At 40.9% G+C, this 16,405-nt stretch overlaps 1 protein-coding gene across 1 annotated transcript; it reads left to right on the plus strand.

The window, feature by feature from the left end:
* The first annotated feature begins 658 nt into the window (after positions 1 to 658).
* LOC140901681 (transmembrane protein 45B-like) lies at positions 659 to 4,982 on the plus strand. The gene is made up of 5 exons (XM_073320925.1): positions 659 to 842; positions 1,235 to 1,447; positions 2,680 to 2,864; positions 4,073 to 4,218; positions 4,853 to 4,982. Exons 1-5 carry the CDS (start codon positions 659 to 661, stop codon positions 4,980 to 4,982), a joined length of 858 nt encoding a protein of 285 aa, XP_073177026.1.
* Positions 4,983 to 16,405: the final 11,423 nt, after the last annotated feature.

Here is a 16,405-nt window from a genome sequence, read left to right on the forward strand (position 1 = left end):
AAATCTCATTTGTTTATCTCGGTTGTTCAGTATTCAAGTTTTAATGAAGCCAAAGTTCTCTGGAGCGATTAAGAAATCACATCCAACCTGGCTGGCTGGACTCGCACCCTATTAATTACTTTGCCTGAAGGGAGTTAATGTTCCTAAAAATCTTACCTACTTACTTTTTGCCAGCAATAACTTTGCTTCCTTCCCATTTAAAAAGCATCTGGCTGCCCTGCTCTTCTGTAAATATTATCAAGGGAATGGTCTAAATAATTAGTCCTGCCACGAGTGCAGGGGACTGGATTAGATGACCTCTTGAGGTCCCTTCCAGTACTATGATTCTATGATTTCCCATAGCATTAAAAAGCCCCTGCCATGGGCAATCCATTTATTATGCAAATCCTTCCCCCTTCTCCTCCAGTGGTATCGTGGCTCTTTCTGTATTTCTTTTCTAATCACTGTTGATTACCACTCTGTTATAAGGACAGAGATGTGCATTGGGATTTCATAGGAAGCCAAGTGCCTTGGTGTGACAACATTGCAGACTCCAGGACACTGCATCTAGAGAGGCAAGGCTCCTCTGAGTCATCCTGTTGTCAGGGTGATCAATGACAGGGTGACTTTGAACATTGTTATCCTTTCAGGCCCAGGTATCCAGCAAGTTGGCTCAGTGATGTCAAGCTTCAAAGGCAATGCCCTTAGGGGCACTTTCTTCCTGGTCTTTGGGCTCGGGTGGTCTGTGAAATACCCACTAAAATACTTGAGCCGGACGCTGAATGCAGACAGTCAGGCAAGCCGCTGGATCCAAAAACTGGATATCCTCGAAGGGGCAGCCAAAGCTTTCCTTGCTGTAGCAGGTAAGGATGGACTATTAGTCACTACTACTTTCCCAAGTAGCCCAATGGCCCATGAAAAACCTGCCATTCCCATGCTGCAAGTATTCTCTCATCAGAGATTCTGTGGACTTGCCCCGTGGCAGAAAATGGATGATTCTGTTTTCAGATGCCTTAGTGGCCTTCATTTTAGCATTTTATGTAGAAGTCTTACAGCATCCTCAAAAACAACCAGGCAAACCCTACACCACCCTACAAGCATGCTTTATGAATTGCATACCAGGAAGTGTCTCCAATAGGTGATCCTAAACAAACTCCATTGGGACTTCTCATTCTCTTCAGCCTGGATGATATTCTGCATCCTATCCTCATTTAGAAGGAAAAAAACATCATCTGTATTTGCCTCTGCTGTCTAGGGATGCTGGCTGAGCAGTTTGTCCCCGACGGCCCCCACATGGGTCTCTACAGTGGGGAGACCCACAGCTGGGAGAAGCTGACTAACTGGCAGTACATGACCATGTACCTCTTCTATGGCCTCTCGGGCATTGTGGATGTTCTCTCCTATTCCCCGCTCAAGCTGTCTCTGGGACTGGATCGCCTCTTGCTGTCTGTGGCTATGTTTACTGAAGGTGAGTAGTAAGTAATGACAAAAGGGCTGAACTATTTGGCTGACTTGAACTTTTCAGATGACAGAAACTTGGTTGAGAGAACATAGCTGGAGAGCTAATAAACTGCTTCATGAGTCACTGGATCACATTTTGATGGGATTGGATATGAAACTGTGGCTGGTGCCCAGGTTCATGTGAAAAGTCTCAGAGCCTCAATTGAAGCTCTCAATGCATGTGGCCCAAGGTTTGAACCTGCAATGAATCCTGGCAAGTTCTGTGAGGTTTTGTGTTCGTGTTGTTGTTGTGAGCATTTTTCCTGGTTCTAATTACATGCGTCCAGCAGGGCAATGAAACAGTCCCAAGGCCCTTTTGTTTTTAGTGGTGCAGCATCCCAACTCCGCCATATTGTGCGGACAACAAAGGCAGCCATAGAAATTGTAATGTCCGCTACGTGACCACTAAAGAGGGGAACCAAACTTTGCTCTAATAATAATCACAGAAAGGCAGAACCAGCTTTGGAGGCATGGGAAACAGGCGTGCATAGGGCCCTGCCTGCAGTGATGAGTTGGATATTTGGAGGCTATGCATATTTTACAGCCACTAGATGGCAGTGGTGGTTTAGGGAGAGGAAGCTCCTTCCCCTCTCCTATGGCCCTGTGTGATTATGGGGGAGGAGGTTGATTGTGTGTTAGGACCTGATCCTTCTCGTGGTGACTTATGGTGATGTGCAGTGACCGAAATGGAGCTTCTTTTCCTTGGCTTGATCCTTGGCAGGGAAGACATTCCAGTATAAAGCTCACTGTTCTGCTCCGAGACTTGGACTGACTCTTATTGCTGCTTCCTGTTTTGGACAGGGAGTGGGTACTGCAGACGCACCCATCTGATGCCCTATCGGGCAGACACTATAGACTAGGGCAAAAGAAGCTTTAAGCTCTGCCTTGCTGGAGGAAGCAGATAGTCTTGGGGTGCAATTTTTTAAGCTTGGTGCTATGGAGTGTAATGTTTTGTCCTCCTTGCCGCTCCCCATGATTGAAGATTATCAGAGTGGGGAGCTCTCACCTGATTTGTCCCATAAAATTCAAATATCCGTCTTTGCCTAATGGGCAGGTAGTTGCATATGCATAAAGCAGAAAAAAATGTATCTATCTATTGCATTAAATGCAACCCACGCTGCCTATGGTCACTGATGATCCTCTTCACTCACTGTCTTGATACAATTTAATTATTATGTAATGTGGTTTGATTTTTGGCAGGTTTCTTGTTCTGTTTCCATGACTACAGTAATACTGCTCTGGATCAGCACCTCCACTCCTTGCTGCTCATCGCTATATTTGGCGGAGCCTTTTGTGCCCTGATGGAAGTGTTCCTGCGGGATCACACCATCCTGGAGTTCTTCAGAACCAGTTTTTTCATTCTCCAGGGATCCTGGTTCTGGCAGGTCAGTTGTTCTGATCTGATACTTTTCAGCTGAACTTCAGGTTCGGAGGGGACAAGGAAAGGAGAGAAGGCAGTGATGTTATTGTTTGTTTTGTGACGGCACCTAGGAGCCCCTGTCATGGAGCAGGACCCCATTCTGTTAGGTGCTGTACCAACACAGAACAAAAAGACAGCCCCAAAGAGCTAACATTACTCATTATAGACCAATGGTTAGTATCCTTTAATTATTGGTGATCTTGTTGGGTGTTTCTTAGTAAATACCATGTAACTATATAGCTGTTCATTCTTCCAGATAATATTTGGTAATGACACATTGGGCCAAATTCTCTATTACCTTCAGTGGATTTACTCCAGGGGTGAATTTTGCCCATTGGATCTTTAAAAATCACTTAGCTCCTACTTTGGGAAGGAATGTCCATCTGTGTTTGTATTGCTTAGCAGCTCTTGTAGTACAGTTTCGCTTTGTGGGGAAAGGACATGGTAAGACCAATAAAAAATTCTTTAAGGCATTTTAAGTCATTGTCAAAAGGATTTAATCTCTGGATTCTGTAGATTGCCCTGAATATTTCACCACATAAGCCATAGGTTTTATGCTCTTCTCTTGCACTGCAGCTACTATATGGAGAATTGAGTATATATGCAATATTGACCACTGCAAGTATAACAAAATCTTGAATTGGGTGTCCCCCCCTCATGGTCGTAGCATTCACCTGCCTTTAAAACAGTGTTGAGGCTTTGCTAATGAGCTCAAACACAGAATCATGTCGTCTGACTCCAAAACGTTTGTTTTAACCACTCTATATAATATTTCTTGTCTAGGAAACCTCTCTAATCTTCTTGTGTCTAGCACCGTGGACTAGACAAATTCTAGTGCTCAGGAGAAGGGTTTGGGGGAGGGGAGGCGAGGTTGAGGTTTGCCCAGCGTCCGTCCTTCTGTTCAGAATTGTAAAGGTGAGCGTATTCATTTCTGGCATCTAAAGAGTTAGAGACTGATGTAACATTAACAAATCCCCCTGTTCAAAAAAGTTTGTCAAGCCAAGAGGTTGTTGCAAGCAGGGAGAACTGGTGCAGGCAGTGGTTTGATAGTGAGCCAAGAGCATTCTGCTTCTAGTCAATGGGTGGATGTTGCCATAATAACCGAGATGTGCTAGAGGGGCTGATACCTGTCTTTCTCTGTAAAATGGTTCATTTTTTTCTTCTTCTAACCAGATTGGGTTTGTGCTGTCCCCACCGTGGGGAGGGCCAGGCTGGGACCAGACTGACCATGGAAACTTCAAATTCCTCACCATGTGCTTCTTCTGGCATTACGCAGCTGCTCTTCTCGTCACAGCAGCCAACTCTGTTTTTTCTTCTTGGTATGTGGTGGGGCGGGGCAGTGGCATGCCAGGACTAGACAACAATTTGTGTCTACTTTACAGTAACTAGTCATTATTTGTCAGTGGCTGATAGTTTGTGCAATAATTAGAACTACTTTTAATAGCACTGCAGTGCTATGCTGATTAACCTGTTCACATTTCGCTGTGTGCACAGAATTCAGATTAGTACCAATGGGAGTGACATGTACGTATCAAGTGCAGGAGAGAATCAGAACAAATAAGCACCTAAAGCTGCTGCTGTTTGATGGGTAACCACGTGTTTTTACGGTGGGTGCTTCCATAATAACTTAATTGTTGTTGCTTGAAAATATTTAATTGATTCTCTCATCGTTGACACTGGTAGCAGTGGGCTTTTAGGACACAAACAGTCTGACTAGCTGAATATACCAGGTTAACATAACCAGACTAAAAGCATATGCCTAAATTAAATGTTCTTATGGGAGAAATGATGGTGAAGGATCCCATGTTACAAAGAGTTGAACAGTTTTTAATGTAACAAAGATAACAAAAAGCCTAGTGACTTTACACAAATCAGTTACTAATTAGATCAATGTTTCATCATCAGGCTAGTGTGCACATTAATATTTTTATTTTCTTTTTTTTTTTAATGCAGGTACAGAAAGGCATGTCAGGCAAACTTCGGAAATATCGATGTCGAACTGGACTGTGGGTTTTGTTTACGGAAAACCAACCAAAGCCCTGAACCCGTCCTTCTCCCAGAGGATGGGTTGGATGAAAAGTGAGGACTTGGCTGACTTCTCTGCTTTCCTGAGGATTGTCCACCTTGTTTAAAGCACTTAAGATGAGATTTTTATTTGCCATTTTAAATAAAGTTGAGACTTTACAATGGGGTATCTAAGGTGGGAGGAGAGTGTGTACAATGTCCCATTATGCAATATGTACAGAACTAAGGTGTAAGAATTTTCTCTCCCCGCCCCCCCCATCCCTGCAGATGCCCTTTAGAGCTGAAAAGTGTGCTAATTTTTTTTTCCTTTTTAAAATAATACTATAGATAATGTCTACACCCAGTCTAATGTTATGACTACACTGCATGAGCAAGTTGGCATTTGGAATTTCATATCTACGTGGTTGGCTAAGCTATTTGCACCCCCTTCAGCTAATCCAGTTTCCGAATCGAATTGAGATTTAGCATTGAACTGTAGAGTTCGAAACCGTAGACTGGCATTTCATGAACTACCCTGAAATGGGTTTGACCAAAACCCCTGGATTACAGCTAGAGTACTGGGAGATATACAGGAAGGTCATCATTCTCTTTCGTGTGTTAATATGGTATATTTCATTGTTTTTTGTGTACGGTATAATTTAATTATATAATTTTCAAGTACATGTGTCTACAAATAAAAATAGTATTTTAAAAAGGCATGTTTACACACACCTTGAGCTAATGCACCAAGAAGGAAAAAAACTTGTCTTAATTTTTTTTTTTCCATCCTAAACATTTCTGAAATTTAGCTCAGCACTCCTCTCCACCCCCTGCCACTCTAAATATCTGGGGAAATTTCCAGGCTGGGAGCTCTTGCTATGGAATAGTCTCCTAAAGGAAGTGCCACTCATGCTGGAGGAATCACTGAAAATTGTGCTACAGGGCTCATTCCTGCACAAGCTCGGGTGCATGAACTCGATGTGCTGGGGCTAGGTAGGCCTTTTCTACCTCTGCTTTCCATGATTCTATACACTTCGGAGTGGGAACAGAGAGAAGAGAAAATGAACCAAGCAAGAAGATTCAATTAGGTGGTGCTTATCTGTCAGCCTATCCAGACTGCTAATTAATGTATGGAGCTGGGGGGATTTGTTAGAGGCATGCGACCCTCCTTGTGGCTATGGATACAGGCAGTATTTGCATGTTCCTACTACAAGACCTTTCTGCAGCGTTCAACACAAAGAGCTGTTGACCTGCCTACTGTGCATGGCACAAGCCGCTTGAAGTCATACCACAGAAAAGAGTGAAACTACAATGCAAGCTGCGTATGTTTTACTCCCCTTCCCTGAAGGCATGCCTCTCCACCCACCACAACTGGGCAAAGTGGTGCAAACAAAGCCCCAGGGTCTCGCTCAGCACGTGAGCAGTTAGCTGAGTTGACCTGCTTCCTTCTCTGGAAGATAATGTATCCCTTCATTCCAACCAGATTGGGTTTCTGCTATACCCACCTTGGGCCAGCCTGGGACCGCACTGACCATGGAAACATCATGTTCATCACCATGTGCTTCAGCTGGCACTATGTGGGTGCTCTCCTCCTCGTTGCCACAAACTACGCCATTGTTTACTGGTATGTGGTGAGGCTAGGCCGGGGAAGAATTGTTGGATGTGTGTATATTACAGAAACTAGCCAGGGTTTGTGACAGTGAGCCACAATAGGTAGAAAGCTCTCTAAATTCCCTTAGACCGGTACAGCGAGAGCGGTTAGCTGAGTTCCGTATCTTCGCTGGATGCAAGGCAACAAAATACGTAGATTTGGACATTATTTGAGGGTAGCTGCTTATTGAAAATCTGAGGGCAATCTGAAAAAGCAAGCCAGAAGATACAAAACTTGCAAGAAGAGCGGGGAATAGCATTGATTTACTGCTGCTGAAAGCATACATCCCAGTTGTTGTCTTCTCTAGGTCATCCAGTTATTTACAAATTGTACAAAACGTCCTGTTAACCTTGAACAGAGATGGACAAATCTGCACCTCGGCAGTTCCACATACAGAAATCACTGATTCTAATGTTATGGTCAAGAAACAGTTCCCTCCTCTTAGCCTTGCTCTCTGTATTTAGTCATTGCTCAAGCCTGTCTCAGAAGATTCCCCCATCCCTATTTCAGATCCTTCTGGCCTACATTTACTACTTCAAGGTAGCTTTGATGTCTTCAAGCACCTCAGCTTCTTTTCCTGTCTTTTTTTCAATGGAAATACCAATGCATTTTCTGTCCTTGAAAATCTTCTCCTTACTCCCGACTATAGCTGAGTGAAAAAATGTTTGTTTATTTTAGTTCAGTTGCTGAGCTGAAAAAAATACTGTTTAGCTTCTAACTGAAAGTGAAGGTTTTTAGTTTTTCTTGCCAAACGGAGAAAACAAAAACAAACAAATTGTTTGGTCAAATGAAATGTTTTGAATGTGAATTCAAATTGCCATTTCATTTTAAAGTCATTTTTTAAAAAATGACAAAATGGTTTATTTAAAAACTGGAGATGCTTTTTCCAGATTTTTTTTTCTAACCAAAACTATTTGCCAGATTTGACCTAAATTCACAGATAATTTTGGTGCCCTGAAAAATGCATTCTTTGGCAAATTTAGTATGCACTGAAATTTTTTTGCCTTTCTCTACTCCTGTTATTGGTGCTGCTGTTTAAGAGGTAGCTGATTTGGGGGCTTTCAGATACATCTGTAGCACCTCTTGCTGCATCTTGACATATTAGGCCACTTGGGTGCCTAAATATGCAATTCAGTGTCTAACTTGAAGCCTCTATGTGTGAAAATTTTGTCCAATATTCAGCATGAATTTAAGCCCCTTTTTTGAGGCTCAGTACTGCAAGGTGCTGAGCTCACTGGCTCCGCCCAGTAAAACATTTAAGCACATGCTCAACATTAAGCATGTGAGAGTAATCTGATCAAAATCAATGGAATATTTATGGCCTTAAAGTTGGTCACATGCCTAAATGTTTCATTGGATGCAGCCAGAGTACTCAGCAGTTGGCAGGATCCAATCCCTGGTTAATGAATAATTCATGAACTAGGTGTGCTGTATTGAGGACTGTGCTGGAATTGCAAGCGATCCCTGTCGGAGCATCAGCGGTGAGGGGTGTTCTAGGTCCTCCTTGCAGGGTAGAAGATTCTATAGCAAAGCAGAACAGAAGAGTCAGTTTGAAGAGAGCTCACTTAAAGCAAGGTGGGGTGAGTTGTGCCTCCCTGTGGTAGGGAGCAGCCTGTTTTTCTTTCCTTCTGTTTTTAGATTCTTGCATGTTGTTGTTGTTGTTCTCAATTCTAGGAAATAAAGTAGTGTTATGTTGCAACCTTCCAGGAAGAGTATAATTGGGTTTTTTTTAAATCTAATTCTCTGTGTGTGTGCCAAAACATAACACTGAGCCTCTTCTGTCAGAATATATTTAGACTTGGAAGGATTAGATATTTATCAGTAAAAGTTGATTTCACCACACACATACAAACTGGTGGGGGAAAAGCAGTTTCATCAAGGATGACTGAAGTTTACAGAGAGGTAAACTAAGAAAAATACTGCTTGAAAACTGATTAGAGTTTGATTTAAGGATATTTATTTTATATATTTTGACATGTCATGTTAATAGTGTGTTTTAACGGTGATAAAGCTTTAACATTTTGAATCTCTATGTCTGCTGCTGTTAAATAATTGTCTGGCCTCCCCACCCAGTGTCTGGCATAATATTTCCCACAACTGTGAAAATTTAACTGCTAAAAATAATTTTAAAAAAGCTTAAAACACAATATTTTGTGCAACTGTGAAAATGTAAATAAAAATTGAAATTATTTGTCAGAATTATTTTTTAAAAATCAAATTTGGTTTTTAGTAAGTATTCACTGAGTAGTTTGGAAGATTAATTTTCAGTCTGTGATTTTGTTTCGGCTATTTGCTATTGTATGGTTGGTTGTCTTGGTCGCACAGTTTTGTTTCTGCTCCCTGACTTGATGACTGAAGCTTTTTAAACAAGAGAATAATCAATAATTAGTTGAACAGTAAATAATACATTTAAGGGGATGAATTTTGTGGACAAATACTCATTCCTGTTATAATTTTTGAAGATTTGGAGGGTTGTGAACGCATCACAAATACACAGTGGTTTCCTGAATACTTCACATTGAATAACATGATTCAACAGGAATCACAATTTTTTTATGACAGTATTTATTTGTGAATCAGGGGGTTTGTTTTATGACTGGCACTACTGAATTGTGACTGTTTTAATATTCACCTCTGTAGATTGTTAGTCATAGAGCCAGCGTCTTTTAGCATCTCCTTACTTTGCCCTCAATTCAGTTCTGAAAAATGGACAGGTATTTGAAATTTTGACACAGCTTCTTTTTTGCTCTTGCCATTGCTCAGCAAGCAAGCAAAAGGGCGCAGCTAGCATTTTACATTAGTGTACTCTAAACTAATAGGTGCTATACGAATAAAAGCACTGAAATGCTTAACAATGCAAATTGTTCTCATTGGGAGCGCACCTGTCACTCAGGCACCAGGAAATGCTAGATTCGTGGGTGTTCAAGGAATCAGTGTTGTATAAATCACTGTTGTAGAATGCAGCAGCTCTCAACCTTTCCAGACGATTGTACCGCTTTCAGGAGTCTGATTTGTCTTGCGTCCCCCAAGTTTTGCTTCCCTTAAAATCTACTTGCTTACAAAATCAGACATAAAAATGCAGAAGTGACACAGTACATTATTAATGAAAAACTGCTGACTTCCTTGTTTTTACCATATAATTATGAAATCAATTGGAATATAAATATTGTACTTACAATTCAGTATAGAGAGCAATATAAACAAGTCATTGTAGGAAATTTTAGTTTGTACTGACTTCGCTAGTGCTTTTTATGTAGCCTTTTGTAAAACTAGGCAAATATCTAGATGAGTTGATGTACCCCCTGGAAAACCTCTTGCATACCCCCAGTTGAGAATCACTGGTATAATGTGCTTCAGTACATTGTTCAGGTAGAAATGCAAAGGTTAGTTTGCACATACAGCAGGCAAGTCACAAAGTGGTTGTGTCCAGCGTAATGTGGACTACATCCCCAAATGACCTGTCAACACTACAGCTGCAGCTGAGTCAAGATCTGATTAAAATACAGTTGTCCAGTGAACCCGCTAGAAAGTGTTTCCAACTTGTCATTTTGATGGGAACTTATCTGTTTTATTAGCAAGGCTAAAGTTGGATCCATTCAAGCCTGGGTAAAGAATGTGGTCAAGGTCACATCTACGCAACAAATTTAAAAATTGTGTTTGTAAGCGTGTGCCCTGAGTGGTTATAATTGTGCCATAAATGGGGTCTGAGGAACATTCTTCAGATGAATATCTTTGTCTCTCTCTTTTTGTCAATAATCGGGATGTAGAGAAGGAAATGTGATGAGTGTAACTTATGGATGGTTTCACAACGTAACCTTGTGTGTTTTATAATAAAAATTATTGCACAAAGGTGGGAGCATGTTTTATGGTACCTGGCAAGATGGCTGCCTGATGTTGGATGTCCTTACTCCTCACCCACAAGTTTATTCTAAATTAATATCTTTTGGACAAATTGACAAAGTTTCTCTCTCAAAAGCTAAATCTTAACTGACTGGATAAAATATGGGTAATTAAAGAGAGATTCGTGAGTTTAAAAAGGCCAACAAATGATCCAGTCTGGCTCACTGACCTGCAGAGTCTAACTCAAGACATAGCAGCACTGAAAATATCTGGCAGAGATTGGAGATGATTTCAAAGATTATTTTTGTCCTTTCTAGAGAGGCCTTCAGTATTCAATCTCATCTGGCTTATATAGAAAACGAATAACAAACTGCTGTGTAAACTAATGAGTTTAGGGGTGAAATTTATCTCACTGAAAAAGAATGGACAAATATGAAGAGAAGCAGAATGACCTGAAAATAGATCTCATACCAGGCACCACTGAAGGGGAAAATATTATTTGTTTGCTTCAGAAATTCCTCCCTGAAGTGCTTAAATTGGGCCTTCAGCTGCCCCCACAGAGTCTGTCAGATCTGGCTGAAAAAGGCGGGAAAATGATAAACCTATGGCCATCATGTCTAAATTGCTAACGGAGAGTCATAATGAGATACTGAATGTTTCTAGGAAAGCCCAGGAAATATAACAAAATTGGCTATAAATTTTATAGCCTTATTTGGTTGGTTAGTTAGTTGCCTTTATTTATTTATTTATTTATTTATTTACTTTATTTAGTATGGACGGATGTGAAAAAGGGCTGCCTTTTATAGTCCCTCTTACAAGCTGTTTTGTTCTAACATTAGATATGAAATCATTACCCAGATATGTTAATATGAACCTGGCGGGTCTCTGCAGGATTTTACAAAATATCAGCAGAGATGTGGCAGTCTAAAATCAGATCTGATCAAAATAACAGTATAACTTTTTGACTTAAAAGCTCCTCCAACAGTTGCATTTAATTCTTGTCCACTGCACTCTATTCCTAGGTGAATGCATTCTCGTTAAACTTCAGGTTCATCAGAGCTTGAGCAAATAATTTTATTTTAAATATACTTTCAGAATATGTGAAATAGAATATTTCAAAATGCATAAATTTACCACTATATCTGCCATTATAAACCAATAAAATATTTGGGTACGAAGTAGGGTGACCAGATGTCCCAATTTTATAGGGACAGTCCCGATTTTGGGGTCTTTTTTCTTATATAGGCTCCTATTGCCCCCTGCCCCGTCCCGATTTTTGTAACTGTCAGGTCACCCTAGTACCAAGGCAAAGTATTTACATGATATTTTATTGATTATATGGATCCTTTGAACGTTGATTTTTACGAATAAAAGATAAATTGTATTTATACTGATTAAATAATTTTCATATATTATGCCTATTTTTTTCATTGTATCTAAAATTTGGCTTACAATTAATGCCATTATACATTACTTTAGAAGGTAAATCTATGATGCTAGGTCTTAAAATGCAGTTTAATAATTACAATATTTCTATGCTGGTAGCATCTAGGAGCCTCAGTCATGCACCAGGGCCCCATTGTGCTAGGTTCTGTGAGATGGGGGCACATTCTGTAGAATCACCTCTGTAAAATCAGGATGGTAAATACCTTACAGGGTAATTAGATTCAAAACATAGAAAATCCATCTAGGCAAAACCTTAAGTTACAAAAAAGACACACAGACAGGAATATTCATTCTATTCAGCACAGCTATTTTCTCAGCCATTTGAAGAAATCAAAATCTAACACATACCTAGCTAGATTACTTACTAAGTTCTAAGACTCCATTCCTGTTCTGTCCCCGGCAAAAGCATCACACAGACAGACACAGACCCTTTGTTTTTCTCCCTCCTCCCAGCTTTTGAAAGTATCTTGTCTCCTCATTGGTCATTTTGGTCAGGTGCCAGCGAGGTTACCTTTAGCTTCTTAACCCTTTACAGGTGAAAGGATTTTTCTTCTGGCCAGGAGGGATTTTAAAGGTGTTTACCCTTCCCTTTATATTTATGACACTGCCCTTAAAATATTTGAAGACTGTTATCAGGTTCCCCCTTCAGTCTTCTTTTCTTAAGACTAAACATGCCCAGATTTTTTTTTAACCTTTCCTCATAGGTCAGGTTTTCTAAATCTTTTATCTTTTTTGTTACTCTCCTCTGGATGCTCTCCAATTTGTCCACATCTTTTCTGAAAGGTGGTACCCAGAACTCTACATAGTACTCGAGCTGAGGTCTTATCAATGCTAAGTAGAGCAGGACAATTACCTCCCATGTCAGACATACGACACTCCTGTTAACACACCTCAGAATTTTAGCCTTTTTTGCAATTGCATCACATTATTGACTCATATTCAATTTGTGATCCACTGTAACCCCCATTGTATTTTCAGCAATACAACCACCTAGCCAGTTATTCTCCATTTTGTAGTTGTGCATTTGATTTTTTTCCTTCTAAGTGAAGTACTTTGCAGTTGTCTTTATTGAATTTCATCTCGTTGATTTCAGATCAATTCTCCAATTTGCCAAGATGATTTTGAATTCTGATCCTGTCCTCCAAAATGCTTGCAACACCTCCCAGCGTGGTGTCATCCACAAATTTTATAAAAATTCTCTCCACTCCATTATCCAAGTCCATTAATGAAAATACTGAATAGTACCAGACCCAGGACAGTCCCCTGTGAGACCCCCACTAGAATACGCCCTCCCAGTTTTACAGCGTACCATTGATAACTATTTTTTGAGCACGGTTTTTCAACCAGTTGTGCACCTACCTTCTAGTAATTTCATCTGAACAACATTTCCTTAGTTTGCTTATAAGAATGTCATATGGAACTGTGTCAAAAACCTTACTAAAAATCAAGATACATCAATATGGTATATTGAAAACCATGTAAAAATTGTGATCTTTCATTTCATATTCTCAAGCATTTTCCTGGCCCTGCTTGCAGGCAGGGGGCTCTGTACAGAAGCACGAAATCAGAGACCGACAGTTTGCAGCCAGCTATCTTAGATTAAGGTGAGGTGGGTTGTGCCTCTCTGTTTTAAGGAGCAGCCTGCTTTCTCCATATCTCCCATTGTTTCAAGAGGCTAAAGTGAGATGCAGTACCACTCGGGCTTGGAACATCCGCCCCTCTGGAGATGGAGGGATGGACTGACCAAATTTGATTGGCATTGCGACCTAGCACATGGGGATTGTGACCACCACTCAGATTTGGCCAAGCTGTCCCTCCATAGACAGAATGGAGGTCAGGCCAAACATGAGTGGCACTGAGACCCCATGCATCAGGTTGCAATGCCACTCATTTTGGGGGCCCTCTCTAAAGGGATGGTCTGAGACAAACTGCTCCTCCCCACTAGGCAGCCCTGTATGCAGAAAATGTTCTGCTTCAACTGGGACGGAGGGTTTTGGGGGTCAAAGTAGGTCTGTGCCATGAAACCCAAGACTGTTGGGAGGTCTCTCTCTCTCTCTCTCTGTGTTTTGGGTTCTTGTGAGTTGTTCTGAATTCTAAGAAATAAAGTCATGTTACATTGTAACCTTCTAGCAAGAGTATTTTATGTTTTTACCTAACCTATCTCTTTGCCGTGAAGTGTAACAATCAGAACGTCCTGAGTTTGGCAAATTCCATTGTCACTGCTGTGCCCATGTCCAGTGAACATGTGTTTCTGGCTTTGTCTTGATTCTTTAATTGTTTGGTCTTTCCAGAACCAGGCCTACCTCTGGTGTGATTCTCTCATTGTCATCGTTTCTCTTTTAATATAAACAAAACAGCCAATCACTTTAAACTGCTACATTCCTGGATACTGACGACCCTCCATGGTTGTTTCTCATGCCTCATGCGCGTTAATTTTCTTTGCAGCACCATGTTTACATTTATCTGGAAGCTAAAAAAAAAAAAATTACCACAAAGCAGCATTTCCCAAACACGTGAACCCTGAGTGCCATTGGAAAAATGAAATGAATTGCACCTCTCTCTCCCTACACCTTATGGTGTTAAAGGTTTGGGCATAACACTTCTGTACCCCACCCCACCCTGGGTACTCCTTTATGTCCCACCCCTAGGGGGAGACACCCCACACTTTGGGAAATGTTGTGATAAATAGTGTCACTCTTTGGTGTGGTTTAGGCCAGTGTGGAAGAGCAGTTGGAGGCCTCTGCGAAACTGGCAGCAGAGGACTACCTTTTTTTAAACTGGGAAAGAGGTTAGTAAAATGAGCCCCAAGCAACAGACCCCAACAACTGTGTGGGTTGAGTGGCGTGGGTGAGGTTGGGTGCGGTATGGAGTCTTTTTTTTGCGGTGTTCTTTCACAGCCTCATCTGCATGTGCTTCTGCTGCTGTTGCTCAAATCCAGATCGTTACAGACACAGCGGCACCTTGATCACTGCAAGAGCTAGGCTAGGAAGTGAGCATCTGGCGCAGAAAGCATAGGAGAAATTTTCCCGCCATTAACCTCCAACTCGAAAGGGGAATGTCCGTGTCTATTTAAAGGGCTAGGGCTATCAGCCTAGAAGTACTCACAAGAGCAAGGAGACATATGCTTTCTTTAAGGAGACTGGAGACCTCTCAGAAGCATCAGGGTTTGTGCTGTTGTCAGGATTATTTTTTGCCAGGAAAGGATCTGGAGAAAAGGAGACCCCTACGTAAGTCGGCATGAAGTGGTGGTAATTAGGTACAGTGAACCCAATAATTAAATCTCCCCACTCCCCTAGGAAATTTCAGTCCTTGTTTGTTCCCAACTCAGGATGTTATTTTAGGCTTGTAAAGCTAGTTTGCGTTCACAAACCTTTCCTTCCCCCCACCTTCTACTATTAAAAAACAAATGGGAAAATCCCACCTTTATTCCAAAGCTGATTCAATTTTTCATGGCTTTCTAGCTGAAGGAAAACTTGGGCTGTGTGGAAAAGCGGACCGTCCCCCCCATCAGCTGCCACTAGTGGGTGCTTTTTAGATAATGTGTCGTTTCCATTAGGATTTTGTCTTTCTCCCCGTTTGCTCTGTTTTCTCATGCATTTGTTGTTTGCATTTCTTTAATGTGGTCTGCAATCTGCTCTTTTCCCACCTTCTCCTTCACTGTATTTTTCTCTCTTAACTCATCCCTTCGCTTCTAGAGTGGATTTGAGATGGAGCTGACCTCTTGAACTCACGCCATTCAAGGTGTGTGTGAAATTAGATGGAACAAGTTCACCCATTCCTAGTTTTGATCAAAGGTATTTGATTACAATACTCTTGTCTTTATGCTTTCCTGTTTTGCTGGCTTTGGGAAGGCTTTAATTATGGACCCTGACTACATTTGAATTTAATTATTTTTAACTAAATTTCATCTGTGCCTACTGCCTTGGATTGGTACATTTTTGTTAAAAGTCAAGCCATGATCGCATGTATCAGTTAAAGAACAAGAGTGTGGTGGGCTTATGAATGTAGTCTTCCTATCTCTTGCAATTTTATCATGAATCTTGTGATATTTCATGTTTTTCTTAAGGTTCCAGCTCTTGGAAGTATGTGACCATGGAAGAATCTCAGCTTTCATTTAAAAAACAAAATAAGTTTCTAGTCCTTATGGTTGCAGAAAAAAGCATGAAAATGTGAACTGAATGCACCCTAAAGGATTTGGATACCAAAAGGCAAATAAAAATAACCCCAATTTATCACTTCTTTTAAAAAAAATCTATTTCTTGTTTAAAATAATCTCCTAATTTTTGGGCAGTCTGACTCATGACTTTCAATAGATTACATAGAGATTTTTTTAAGGATGGGAGGATGTGAATCATTTCACCCTGGAAAAATGTTGGAAGAGGAGTGAGGGGCTGCCAATGTTTTAACAAGATGCCTCATAAAACATTTTACCATTAGGAGCTCAGACGACTATGGCAATGGGCAGCAGTATAAAACCCAAATATAAATAGTCACTTCATGCTTCTAGGGTTCTTACATAAGCTGTTTGCCTCATAGATCCAAGTGTCCTGAGAGCTGTCTCTGTG

Source organism: Lepidochelys kempii, chromosome 22, assembly GCF_965140265.1.
Source record: "Lepidochelys kempii isolate rLepKem1 chromosome 22, rLepKem1.hap2, whole genome shotgun sequence".
Classification (NCBI taxonomy): domain Eukaryota; kingdom Metazoa; phylum Chordata; order Testudines; family Cheloniidae; genus Lepidochelys; species Lepidochelys kempii.